The 12,359-nt window shown below is 42.2% G+C and overlaps 2 protein-coding genes across 2 annotated transcripts; one reads left to right on the top strand and one right to left on the bottom strand.

The window, feature by feature from the left end:
- Nucleotides 1-141: 141 nt before the first annotated feature.
- On the bottom strand, nt 142-5,192 carry cep57 (centrosomal protein 57). Its single transcript, XM_080025117.1, has 11 exons — nt 5,038-5,192; nt 4,456-4,642; nt 3,808-4,008; nt 3,581-3,702; nt 3,337-3,465; nt 2,470-2,547; nt 2,264-2,359; nt 1,881-1,961; nt 1,543-1,766; nt 1,301-1,445; nt 142-1,202 (listed from the first exon to the last, which is right to left on the bottom strand). The coding sequence occupies exons 2-11, from the start codon at nt 4,598-4,600 to the stop codon at nt 1,017-1,019; spliced, it is 1,407 nt and encodes a 468-aa protein (XP_079881243.1). The 5' UTR covers nt 4,601-4,642; nt 5,038-5,192; the 3' UTR covers nt 142-1,016.
- A 335-nt stretch (nt 5,193-5,527) lies between these two features.
- mre11a (MRE11 homolog A, double strand break repair nuclease) lies at nt 5,528-12,112 on the top strand. The gene is made up of 20 exons (XM_080053775.1): nt 5,528-5,573; nt 6,109-6,184; nt 6,377-6,509; nt 6,668-6,828; nt 6,937-7,024; nt 7,162-7,303; nt 7,445-7,559; nt 7,884-8,069; nt 8,157-8,328; nt 8,457-8,537; nt 9,010-9,139; nt 9,231-9,331; nt 9,442-9,612; nt 9,758-9,817; nt 9,900-10,080; nt 10,636-10,722; nt 10,898-10,962; nt 11,048-11,109; nt 11,310-11,406; nt 11,686-12,112. Exons 2-20 carry the CDS (start codon nt 6,165-6,167, stop codon nt 11,725-11,727), a joined length of 2,094 nt encoding a protein of 697 aa, XP_079909901.1. The 5' UTR covers nt 5,528-5,573; nt 6,109-6,164; the 3' UTR covers nt 11,728-12,112.
- Nucleotides 12,113-12,359: the final 247 nt, after the last annotated feature.

Here is a 12,359-nt window from a genome sequence, read left to right as displayed (position 1 = left end):
TGAGCTTGGTCGCAGGGTGGACCATTGCGATATCTCACTCAGAAATAAAACCAAGTAGGCCTACTGCATGCGTCTGTGTCAAGACTGGGCGTGAATGCACAAGTGAAGAGACAAAAATAAACGGTAGTCAAAAAACTGTAGTCATATGCAAACATAAATCCTATATTTCTCAGAGAAATACATTATCACTCAAAAATAGATTTTCCATATTTGACAAAAAAATATCAAAATCCACCTACAAATATTTGTAGTTACACATCATTTTAAGTAGTCTGATCACAACACACAGCCAGGTATGAAGAGTCTGCAATGACACACCAATAAGATTGAGTGATTTTAACCAAATAAAGCACATTTTTGTCCTTTTATGTATCTCAGCCCATCATAAAGCTTATCAAATTGCAGAAATGTGTATCAAACTATTTCATCACTGCGGTTTCATTAATGCTATATATTGATGCTGCACCCTCTTTATGAATGTTATTGAAATCTGTTACTATCAAGCAACCACTAAAAGGCAGGATTTAGCACCATGAGATTTTGGCTTCATTTAAATCCAGTTTCTGTCATTTGCTGTAAAACGAGCCTGTACACGAAAACCCAGAAGTTATTTTATCTTCACCTAAAACTACTACTAGCTGTAGTTTGGCCTGGCTGTGCGAGACTACAGACAGCTTAACCGTAATAATGAACTCTTATGCTCTCTTCTGGTAAAGATCTGAAACATCATGTTGATAAAACAAATGATGGGCTGACGTTTGAAAAAAAAAAATTGTCTCCAATTGTCTTTGGAAGGAATAAGTCACTCATCATTTAATTCAACAGGTTGAAAATGCACTTAAGGTGGACTATTAGTTGCACTGTATGTGTGGTTTTTGGATGTGTGCCATATTCTGTAATGTTTTTTTCAGTTTGTGTGTTGATGGTGAAGTAATAGCCGTAGGTTAGTCAATAGCACCAGCAGGCAGGATTAACCTATAACGTGTTGTGTCCATGGTCCTGGCCCTGGTGCTGTTTCAGGTCCGTAAGGAAGTCTGCAGAGCCCTCATGTCCCTCAGTAGGCTCAGGTTCCTCTGGCTTCGCTCTCCCGGTCTAAACTTGACTGCTCCGACAGACTGACCTCTAGTGGACACTGTTGGAGTCACCTTCACCTCTTTCCCACCGCTTCGCCTGGAACTAGCCTCTTTTCTTAACTTCTTTATCTGGAGGAGAGACAAAGTAAAAGGTCAATTGCATGAGTCGCTTAAAAATCTTACTTGTGCAATTTGGTGTTTTATTTATTTTTAGCTTGAGAACCCACCTGTGCTTTGTGTTTGTAGAGCTTGCTGATCTGCTCTGCTTTCCTCTCCATTTTCAGCAGCATCCTCTCCTGCTCCCTCTGAACTACTTTTCTTTGCTGTTCAGAAACACTGGCTGCCAGCTGCCTTGCTAACTCCTCCTGTTCCCTGCGACACACACACACATACAGACACACACACAAATACAGTTTAACGTTATCCTAAGTAGTTCACTCATATACAGCTCCGATGCGACTACACTCACACTCTCATGAGTCGGAGCTCTTCCTGCAGTGCTTGCAGCAGCTCCATTAGCTCCTCCCCGCTAGCAGATGAGGAAGAAGAGGAGCCGTCTGAATGCCCGCCGCTACCCGTCTCGTAGCTGTTGGTGGCGAGGACGCGTCTGTTACAGAGGTGTGGCTGGTGTCGCTTCAGCAGAGACAAAACCGATTGGACGTTCGCTCGCACTGAGTGGCTGCAGCCTGCTGACTGGAAGGGAGTAATAGGAGAGAGTCAGCGCGTAAGGGAATTCCCAGCATTAAGAACTACATTCTATTCCAATGCTGTATCCACAAATGCATCCATGGATGCTAATCATACTACCGTTCCAGCAACAAAAGGTACATCTCTGAGGCTCAGTCTGTAGTGCGGCTGTGAGTAGGATGACTGCTGTGGAGAAGATCTCTGGAAAGAGAAAAAACAACATAGACAATGGTAAGATCCAGTAAATTGGCTAGCAACTAAAGATTATCTGTTAATGTGTTTATTGTTGATATGCTCATTCAACCATCATTTTGTGGCCACAAGCAAAACAAAGGAGGAGAAAAAGAAAGCGTTCATATTAAAAAGGTGAGTATGTTTTTGGTAGGGAACTTCCTTTCACAAATGTACTAAAACTGTAGAGAAGCAGCTGTCGTCAAATGTACAAGGAGGGATTAAAAAATGTTCGGCACGCTGGAATAGAAATAAAACCTAAAGGCATTTACCTTTGAATTAGACTTCTTCTCTTTGGACTGGCTGCTGGACAGCCCTGGGGACACTGACTGCAACAGTCTCCTATTGGCCTCCAAACCTGTCTGTAGCTGAGGAGCACACACACAAAGAAAAAACGATGCATAACCTTGTGTAAAATTTCCACATTTAGTATGCCACAAGTATGTAAAAAAATAGAGTAATACAAATCAATCGTCACCTGATTGGCCTTATCCTGGACCAGCTTTCTCTGATGCTCCTCTTCCTGTAGTTTCATATCCAGCTCCCGAATCTTCATCTGAAATATTCAGACATAAAATTAATATTACTGTGAAATGTTATGTTTACTTGCAACACCCAGACTTATATCTCCTGAGATGATTTGAGGAACCTAGAACTAGATCAGGATTTTCTTTATGACCTTTTAGGACTTATCAATGTATACCCATGGCCCCTTGTAGCTTTGGGTCCTTTGTGTTTCATAGTTGTGAGCAGTTTAACAAGAGAATGATTGGCCTGAATATTTAAAAGTATTCAACATTTCAAAGCTATAAACATGCAAACATTTAAATGCATTAAAAAAATACATATCATTTGTATGGATTATATACATTTTCTTTTGTATTATTATTTATTTTTTTTAAGATATTTTTTGGGCATTTTTATGCTTTATTGATAGTGCACAGAGACAGAGGTGAAATGGGGCAGAGAGGGGAGTGACATGCAGAGAACGACCACGGGTGGGAATCAAACCCGGGTCTGCTGCTGGGCCCGGCCCGGGAGGGGGACGCCTTACCAACTGAGCTAAAGGTGACCCCTTCTTTTGTATTCTTACCCATTTAATTAACCTATGACTACCTCAAGATGAAATCCTGGGAACCCTTGTGGCAGTCCTGACCCCCAAATTGGGAACCACAACCCTCCATTTTTGGATAATGTACTTTACATCTTTTGGCTTTAAAGAAATTGCTATAATTTTTTTGTTTGCAGACAGTCAGAGGAATGTGTGTCATATGGTCTGCATAGAAATGTGCTTATTTGAACAGTAACAACTTTAACTGACATTTCACTGCGTCTTTGCGTTTACCTCAGCCTTGTTTTGCGTGCGCGTCAGCCTGAGATACTCCTGCTCCAGTCGCTCCAGCTTCTCCAACTGTGCACGCTCAGACACTGTGCCACACTGCTGATCAGCTGACATGGCTGTCTCCACGGAAACCTGAATGTGGAGAAAACTATTTAAACTGTCCTATAAATATACTTACTCACACATGAGAGGCCTTTACACAAAAAAATGCATTCGTGCACAAGTGTCAAAGGAGCGCTTGGTTAACCTGCTGTTTAAGCAGGCTGGTCTGGTCTGCCTTGGCATTGCGCAGCATCCGCCTCATATGATCCAGCTGTCGCTCCAGCTTCACACAGCGAGACTCTGCAGCAGCCAGGTGGGTGATCAACACTTAGCAGGAGAACAACGAGACACCATAAGACACATGAGAGAGATAAACAAGAACAATGATTAACTTTAGCTACAAAAGTTACCATATCTCATTCATACACCCACCTTGGTTGCAGTTGGACCGGCCGCTTATTGCTCTGTCCGTGTCCGTATGGTCATTTGAGATTCTCTGTGTGACTTTATCCCTTTGAGAGTGTGTGTGTGATGCGTCTTTCCCCATAGTGTGCAGACTGAGCTGTGCTTGTCCTTTCTCCAACTCCAGCCTCCTGATCTTCTCCTGGAGGTTCCTCAACCCAGATAGGATTGCTGCGCACACACACACACACGCACGCACGCACGCACGCACGCACGCACGCACGCACGCACACGCACACGCACACGCACACGCACACGCACACACACACACACACACACACACGCACGCACGCACGCGTGAGAGATTAGATACAAGAATGTGATGCATGTGGGGTTGATATACTGATAAATAGAAATGTATAAAATTATGATAACAGTCACGGTATATTAAGATTTTTAGGTTTGGACAAAATAATATAGGAACTTAGCGAGGATGAGGTGAAAGAATGATTGGATGTCACTGCAGCTGAGACATTCAAGTAGTCTGGCATCATATTACACATGCTGTAACCATGGAGCTCTGAGACACTACAATACCTCGCATGGAAACTTTTGTAGAGGGAAGACAAACATGCAGTAGGCTACACACCCACACAAAGACGCACAAATACATTTTACCTTTACTGCTTGTCTCTGGGAATGCCTTGCTGGGTGAGGAAGGGCGATAGGACTGATGATGTGTGCGTGTTTGAGGTGTGTGATGCACAAGTGTGCTGATGAAGGGACGTTGAGCAGGATACTCCGTGTAAGATGGGAGTGACATGCTGTCAGATACTACTCCCCTGGGTGCTGGTGGACAGAGCTCCTGCAGAAAGGGGGATAAATGTAATAGGCAACAGCCACAATATCTGGTGAATAGTGTAGGCTGCATTACATTTGCAACATTAATACAATGCCTCAGCAAAAGAGATTTTGTAGTATTGACATCGCAGCACAGGGAGTGAAATAAATATGAGCTAAAGCCTTTTTTCAAGCCATAGGTGAATTTAACGTTACACCATGATTTGTTTGTCTTAATAAAGTCAACTACAATTAATTGAATATTCTTTCTTGGTTTGCAGTATCAGCTGGTCTGACAACTGCTGCTAGGTAGTTATATAGTCTCGCAAACACAATGCCCGATAGAAACGGTATTAGCTACCAGCTTTTATTCTTCATTTTAAAACTAAATTGGGCAAAATAAACCAGAGCGAGCCATACCTTCTCGCTCGTAACATCAACAGCAGCAGCGGCGGCGGCTGTTTTCGACAGTCTTCATTGGAATACAGCCAACCCAGTCCACCTCGCTTTTGCTGAAAAAGGACGTTAAATGAGCTAAATATGCTAAAGATAGTATAAATTATAATTATAGCCAAAGCATTTAATGGAATAACGATTGCTATCTACATCTATCTTCCTACAGCTGACAGTGGTGGTATTGTGGGCTGTGAAGGGAAAACATCACTTGACAGAGTGTATGAGGGGTGGGAATGATTTTATCCCAGCTTCGCCCGTCGGGCGGTGCACACATTCACGTTTGGCAGACCGGTGCGTCTTTGTATATAAAATAAACGCATATTGCATGCTTACCGGAAATGTAGTTTTTCGCCAGCACAGACGCTGTAGTTTAGAACGGTGGACTCATAGAATACAACTACAATACCTCGAAGGCATCACTCAAGGGGCGGGGAGAGGGCACGCAAGACTTGCCGGGATTTTTTTATCGCAAAGTCGGTAGTTCTGGGACTTCAGAGGAGGTGGGTCAAAGCAATGTTTTTTCTTCCACGTTGTAACCTGTAGCATACACAACAAACCGTAGTCTAGCATGTGCATACTAATTGCACGTAATAAACCCAATTAATAGGTTTATCGTGTCAATTGTCACTTTTTCTGCATCGATATGTTTCTAGCACAAGTGAAAGCTAACTCGCCATCCATGCAGTTACTGAACACTTCAGTTACATGTTGCTGACTGCTAGCTACCACTTCACTAATATACATATTTCTACATTGCCATTGCATTATTAATAAGCTAGAAGCTATCACACAGTAAAACGCAATGATTTAGATTGTGTCGTAAATTGTATTATAAGCACGGTGACCCTGCTATTATAAATATGGTAATTAATCAATACTGGTTTAACGTAATATGCTGTGTCACGTGGTTTTCCTACAAGTTAGTAGGCTACATATTTGGGTTAGATACCCTTTGATATTTTTTTAGCATCTACAATCCTATTTCAGAATCTCTGTTTTCAACTTGATGTTCATTTCGGAATGTATTTTTTGCAGGGAAGCATTTTACCTGCCTCTCAGGAGTGAAAGGATCCCCATTTACCTCCATCATCATGACCTCAGAGAACACCTTGTGAGTTTGTTTAAAAAATGGAATCCAACCAAATATATAATGATTTTGCTTATTGTGTATTAAGAGATCTCCCAATGATTTATGCATAACGTACACATCTAACCACTGTACAATTATATCTGGACCCAAAACTCCGTAAGTGAACAGTATTTCTTATGACAGTGTTGTGTGCGTGTTTATTTATTTTTGTAGGGATGATGAGGATACCTTCAAGATCCTGATTGCTACAGACATTCACCTCGGTTTCATGGAGAAAGATGCCATCCGCTGCAATGACTCCTTTAACACACTAGATGAGATCCTGAAATGTGCAAAGACCAATCAGGTGCGTGTAAGGTGACTGATGTGTATTAGTATGAGGTCAAGGTTGGAATTCACTTAACAGTAAATTCATGTTTATACCATCTCATCCATTACCATCTCAAAGTCTACCTTTTGTCAATGTCCACTGCATTTATTTTTTGCTCATTTGTTGGCTTGCAGGTGGATTTCATCCTGCTGGGCGGCGATTTGTTCCATGAGAACAAGCCGTCACGCCGATGCCTCCACAGCAGTATCTCTATGCTGAGACAGTACTGCATGGGAGACACGCCCATACAGTTTAACATCATCAGTGACCAGAAAGTCAACTTCAACACTACCAAGTCAGTTCCTCTTGTGTTTGTGTGGTTGTCGTAGTAGCAAAACGTTGTCTGCTGCCTGTTAAATGAGTGTCATATTGAAGTTGTTCTATACATGTCCATGTGTTGTAGCTTCCCCTGGGTTAACTATCAGGACGAAAACCTCAACATCTCCATTCCCGTCTTCAGCATTCACGGTAACCATGACGACCCAACTGGGGTGAGTTGTTGCTCCCTGCATAAAAGAAAAAATATATAAAGACACAATATTGCAGGCACGTGCATTTGTGTGTGTCTGTTTGAGTTTGGTCCTGTATATTTGTTTGTCTTAATGTCAACGTTATTTCTTCCCTCAAGGCTGAAGGTTTGTGTGCGATTGATCTGCTCAGTGCCTCCGGTCTTGTCAATCACTTTGGTCACTCCAACTCAGTGGAGAGGATAGAGATAAGTCCCGTCCTGCTGCAGAAAGGCAGCACCAAGTTAGCAATGTATGGTCTGGGTAAGTCTGTGCGAGTTGTTGTGCTTTGTCTGCATTCTTCTTGGATTACTAAAAATAGGAATCGTTATGTCAGTCAAAAAAATGTGTTTGTCTGTGTGTGTGTGTGTGTGTGTGTGTGTGTGTGTGTGTGTTTGTGTGTAGGCTCAATCCCAGATGAGCGCCTGCACAGGATGTTTGTCAACAAACAGGTTACTATGCTTCGGCCCAAAGAAGACCAAGACGAATGGTTTAACCTCTTCGCCATCCACCAGAACAGGTGTGTGTGTAGTCTCACTGGTTAGGAAGGTAGCGCTGCACATTATTGACATACAATAGCACCAAAAGTAAAAATACTAGTGTCATAGAAAAACTTTTATTAAGTCATATTGTATGTAGCTAAGCTAAGCCCTTTGACAGAAGGTGGCTAATAGGATTGCATGTTCCCCATGCTTTTGGAATAATACATTACATCTTTACTGCATTACCTCACAAAATCAGGCATAGTTTGTCATTTTCTTTTGTTATAAAAAGCTACATTTTCCAGTGACACTATACACCCTATTTGTTCAACTGTACTTTGGGTCTGTTTTTTTCTTTCTAGGAGTAAGCATGGACCCACAAACTACATTCCTGAGCAGTTCCTGGATGAATTTATTGACTTGGTGGTGTGGGGTCACGAGCACGAGTGTTTAATAGCACCGACCAGGAATGAACAGCAGCTCTTCTACGTGACACAGCCCGGCAGCTCTATAGCCACCTCCCTGTCTCCTGGAGAAGCAGCTAAGAAGTATGAATAAATAAATATATACACACACAAATAATTGGTAAGTGAACCTTGAAGAAGCCAAACCACTGTGTTTGTGTGTGTGTCTAGGCACGTAGGGCTGCTGAGGGTGAAAGGACGTAAGATGAACATGCAGAAGATCCCACTAACGACAGTGCGTCAGTTCTTCATCCAGGATGTGGTGCTGGAAGACTACCAAGACCAGTTTACACCCGACACACCACAGGTTGCAAAGAAGGTGGAGAACTTGTGCTATGCAAAGGTAACCCTCTAAAAGTCAACAACACACCCAAAGAGACAATCTTACATCGATTGCTCAGTGATTTTTACCCTTCATGCCCCTCAACTGCCACCTTATGCCTTCCTCTCCTCTTTGCATTTTTTCTTTAGGTCACAGAGATGTTGGAAGAAGCTGAGAGAGAGAGAATCGGATGTCCGCACGCCCCAGAAAAACCTCTTATACGCCTGAGGGTAAAGGCTGTTACATACTCCGCGAGAAGAAAGAACAAAGTTCTCGGTGACAGAGCTGCGAGAAGAAAATTACGTCATTGTCTTCTCTCAGCTCTTGTTTAGCTGTTCTCGCAGCTTGTTCTCGACACATCGTCCGGGCCGAACTTTCTTCTCGCAGCTTGTCCGAGAACTATTGTGTGATTGGTCAGTCTGAAGTCAATGAGGAAAGCGAAGTGAAATCAGCTGGCGCTACTGAGTCAATTACCATGGTAACAATGCGCCGCGGTGAGGAGTTCGGCAGTTGAGTTCTGGTGAAGTATGTAATGTCAGACCAGAAAGAACTTCTCGCAGCTCTGCCACGAGAACTTTGTTCTTAATTCTCGCGGAGTATGTAACAGCCTTAAGATAGACAAAATTGCAGCATGTGCTTCACAGCTTCACACCTTCACACCCATGCTACATTCAAATTCTCCCTGTTCTTTGGCTTCCACAGGTGGACTACAGTGGAGGCTTTGAGACGTTTAACGTCTCCCGCTTCAGTCAAAAGTTTGTGGACCGTGTAGCCAACCCCAAAGACATTATTCACTTTCTCAGATGCCGTGTGGCAAAGGACGACATCAAAGGTCAGACACCGACTAAATACATTGCTATGGAGCTACAGTTCACACCATAGATTGATACATTTGAACGTGTTCAAATCTTTGTGCTTTTAAGACGAGGCCAATGTTGACTACAGCAAACTGGTAAAAAACGCTGCAATTGAGGGGCTGAGAGTGGAGGACCTGGTTAAACAGTACTTTGGAGCCGCTGAACAGGTGCCGTACCGGACAGATTTTAAATTCACATACCTACAGGGCATCACAATAAGACATCTTTTCATATACTGTTTCTACTCTTGTGTTCTTGTGTTTGCATATCGTCACAGAACGTGCAGCTGTCCCTTCTGACCGAGCAGGGCATGGGCAAGGCCATTCAAGAGTTTGTAGACAAAGATGAGAAGGACGCCATTGAGGAGCTGATCAATTACCAGTTAGAAAAGACACAGCGCCACCTCCAGGCCAGAGGAGTCACCACAGAGCAGGATATAGACACAGAGGTAAGCGTTTCGGGGTCACGCATAGGATGCAGGGCTGATTAGGTCAATATTGTACAGCATTATAAAAGTAAATTTTTATTAATTAAATTTTTCAATTTTTTTTTATTTAATTTTTATTTATTTATTTATTTTACAATTTTTGCAGATCCAGCGATTCAGAGACTCCAAAAAGAACACAACTGAGGAAGAGAATGAAATCAAAGAAGTAAGTAATAAGACATAAGCGTGAAATGTTTTGTTGTTTTGTGTTGTGTTGTTGTGTCTCAACTGCCTCTTGTCTTTCTCAGGCTATCAGCAGAGCCAAAGCTCACCGATTGGAGCGTGGCGAGGAGCCTGGAGGCCTCGATTTAGCCGACGACCTTGGCGATGTCGCAATGGACTCCGACGAAGGCCCAGCCCCATTCTCTCCACCCACGCGGGGCAGAGGGCGAGGAAGCAGGGGCCGGGGTGCTCGTGGGAGGGGGAGAGGTGGGCTATTGCGTTATCTTTCAGAGAGATGGTTAATAAATGTTCAATAGGTTTACCCAAGAAGTCTCAGCTAGGGATGAGGCGATGACTCAAAGCAACGACTGCATCACTGAGTGCCTAAGTAAGCAGGTCACACAAAACATGCCCAGACAGACAGTGACTGCCTGCCAGACTGTTATGAAAGGGAGATGCAGAAATGTGTACAATTACCAATGCTAACGCTCTGCGTACACTCTGGTTAACTGCAAAGGGAATAAGATACCTTTGTTAATCAGAATGGACATCTATAGTGGATAACCTAGGCCAACAGTGAATGTTATTTATTTATTAATTTTATAAAATCTTTTCAGGTTTTTGTTTGCAGAAAAGTTGTACACGAGAAAACTGGTTAGTCGAAGACCTGAAAGTGCTTTTGGTAGTTGGAGTAATCTTTCGGACTGTGAAAAGCCAGATTAGGGTCCAATTACATGTAATGCAGCAAAACAAGGGACTGCCTATAATGATGTCGTGGATTGCACCATAAACCCGCCCTGAACTGTCCCTCTGTCTACCCAGGTGCGACTGCATCTGAACCAAAGCCAGCTGTTCGGGGACGCGCCCAGAAAACTCCAGTAGCAACCCAAAGCAGGAGCATAATGCAAGGTAGGACACAGACACACACATACTCATTCTGTATACAACACTAATATTCCAGACGAAGGCAACACAGAAATGTACTTTTATTTGATCAGTGTATCTCTTTACCACCATCTTTCAGTTCCTTCCTTTCCTTCACCTTGATTCTTCCTTCCCTCCTCTTTATATGTTTTTTCATCAGCATTTCAAGCCTCACCTCAGAGACCATCTCGGACTGGATCCTCCAAATCTTACGCAGATGAGGAAGTAAGTTAAATGAGGACACGTACAGTAAACACACACACCTCAATATGTCTGTGTTGTCTATGTCTCATCTTTATCCATTTTCTAGATGACCATTGATGACTCAGATGAAGATATACCTGTAATGAAAGCTACCCGACCTCCTCCAAAGTATGTTTTTGTTTCAGGTTTACAGTGTGATAAAAATAAAATAAAATAAATGGGTATCAATACTGTGCATAGTGTATGTATGTATACATACACAAACTATGTTTTCTTTCACACCCACGAAAATACCAGCCATATATCTTATACAACTATGTTTCTTTTGTTGTTGTTCTTTATCTGCATCTTTCTCTTTCCTACTATAGACCAGCATCATCGTCATCATCCTTCACTAAGTACAGCTCACAGAGCCAGAGCCAATCATCTAGAGGAGTCGCATTTGATGACAGTGATGACGAGGAGGTAAACTGAGATCACTGAAAATTGTAAAGCATGTATCTAGATTGCTGGTGAAAAGGGACTTGACCTGCAAAGTGAGATGACCAAGTAACCATATAGATTGCTTGGAATTTAAAAAGGATCTTAATTCCAGATCTCTTTTAGTGTTACATTTCTAACAAAAATATATTTATATGTGCCTTAAAAAAAACTGAACTTAACAGTATTTGATCATTTTAACTTTTCGGTTTTCCCATGCTAACATTTTAATCCATTGTCCATCTCCCTTTTTTCATGATACAGGATAACCCCTTTAAAGGCTCCAGCCGTCGTTCACGGAAATAACCACAAGTGCATCTGTTAACACTTGTTGTGGATTTTCCCAAACAATAACTATAAATGCAAATTATCAAGTAAGCTGCTGCAGTGTTGATTTGAAGGACTCCAGAGTGCATGTTTCAGTTCGCTAAGCACTAATTTTTTGTAATTGTTGACTATCCAATCAATCTGTTTCGGTGAAAGGCTATGCTAAAATATATAGTGAGGGAAAGGTGGAGTTTGCCATCAGACAAGATTTCCTGTTATGTAGTCCAAACCAAATTGACTACCACCACCTGAATTTACCAACTGGTGGAGCACATCTGCATCTGTAAATTAACATTGATTAATGTTGGGATCTCTGTAGTTTTCTGATATTCAGGGAATAATAAACATGTTGGATTTTCATACACGTCAGCTGTCCGTCTGTTCATTTTCTGTCATTTTGCCCTGGGTTTCTCTCTCAAAGCTTGTGGCTGCAAAGTCAAAGCTGTAGCTTTGTGTTGACTTAATGCAACAGTGTCAGAAGTGAAGGTTAGATGACAAAAAGAGTTTTCAGACTAATACATTGTCAAATGTGGGAAAAACTAACTAGAAATGTCATCCTGCTAAGGTGGCAGTTAAAAGGTGGAAAATACTAACATAAGCAATTACATTTA

The sequence above is a fragment of the Ammodytes marinus genome (assembly GCF_949987685.1).
Source record: "Ammodytes marinus genome assembly, chromosome: 3".
Lineage (NCBI taxonomy): Eukaryota > Metazoa > Chordata > Actinopteri > Uranoscopiformes > Ammodytidae > Ammodytes > Ammodytes marinus.
This window is presented reverse-complemented; position numbering and strand designations above follow the sequence as displayed.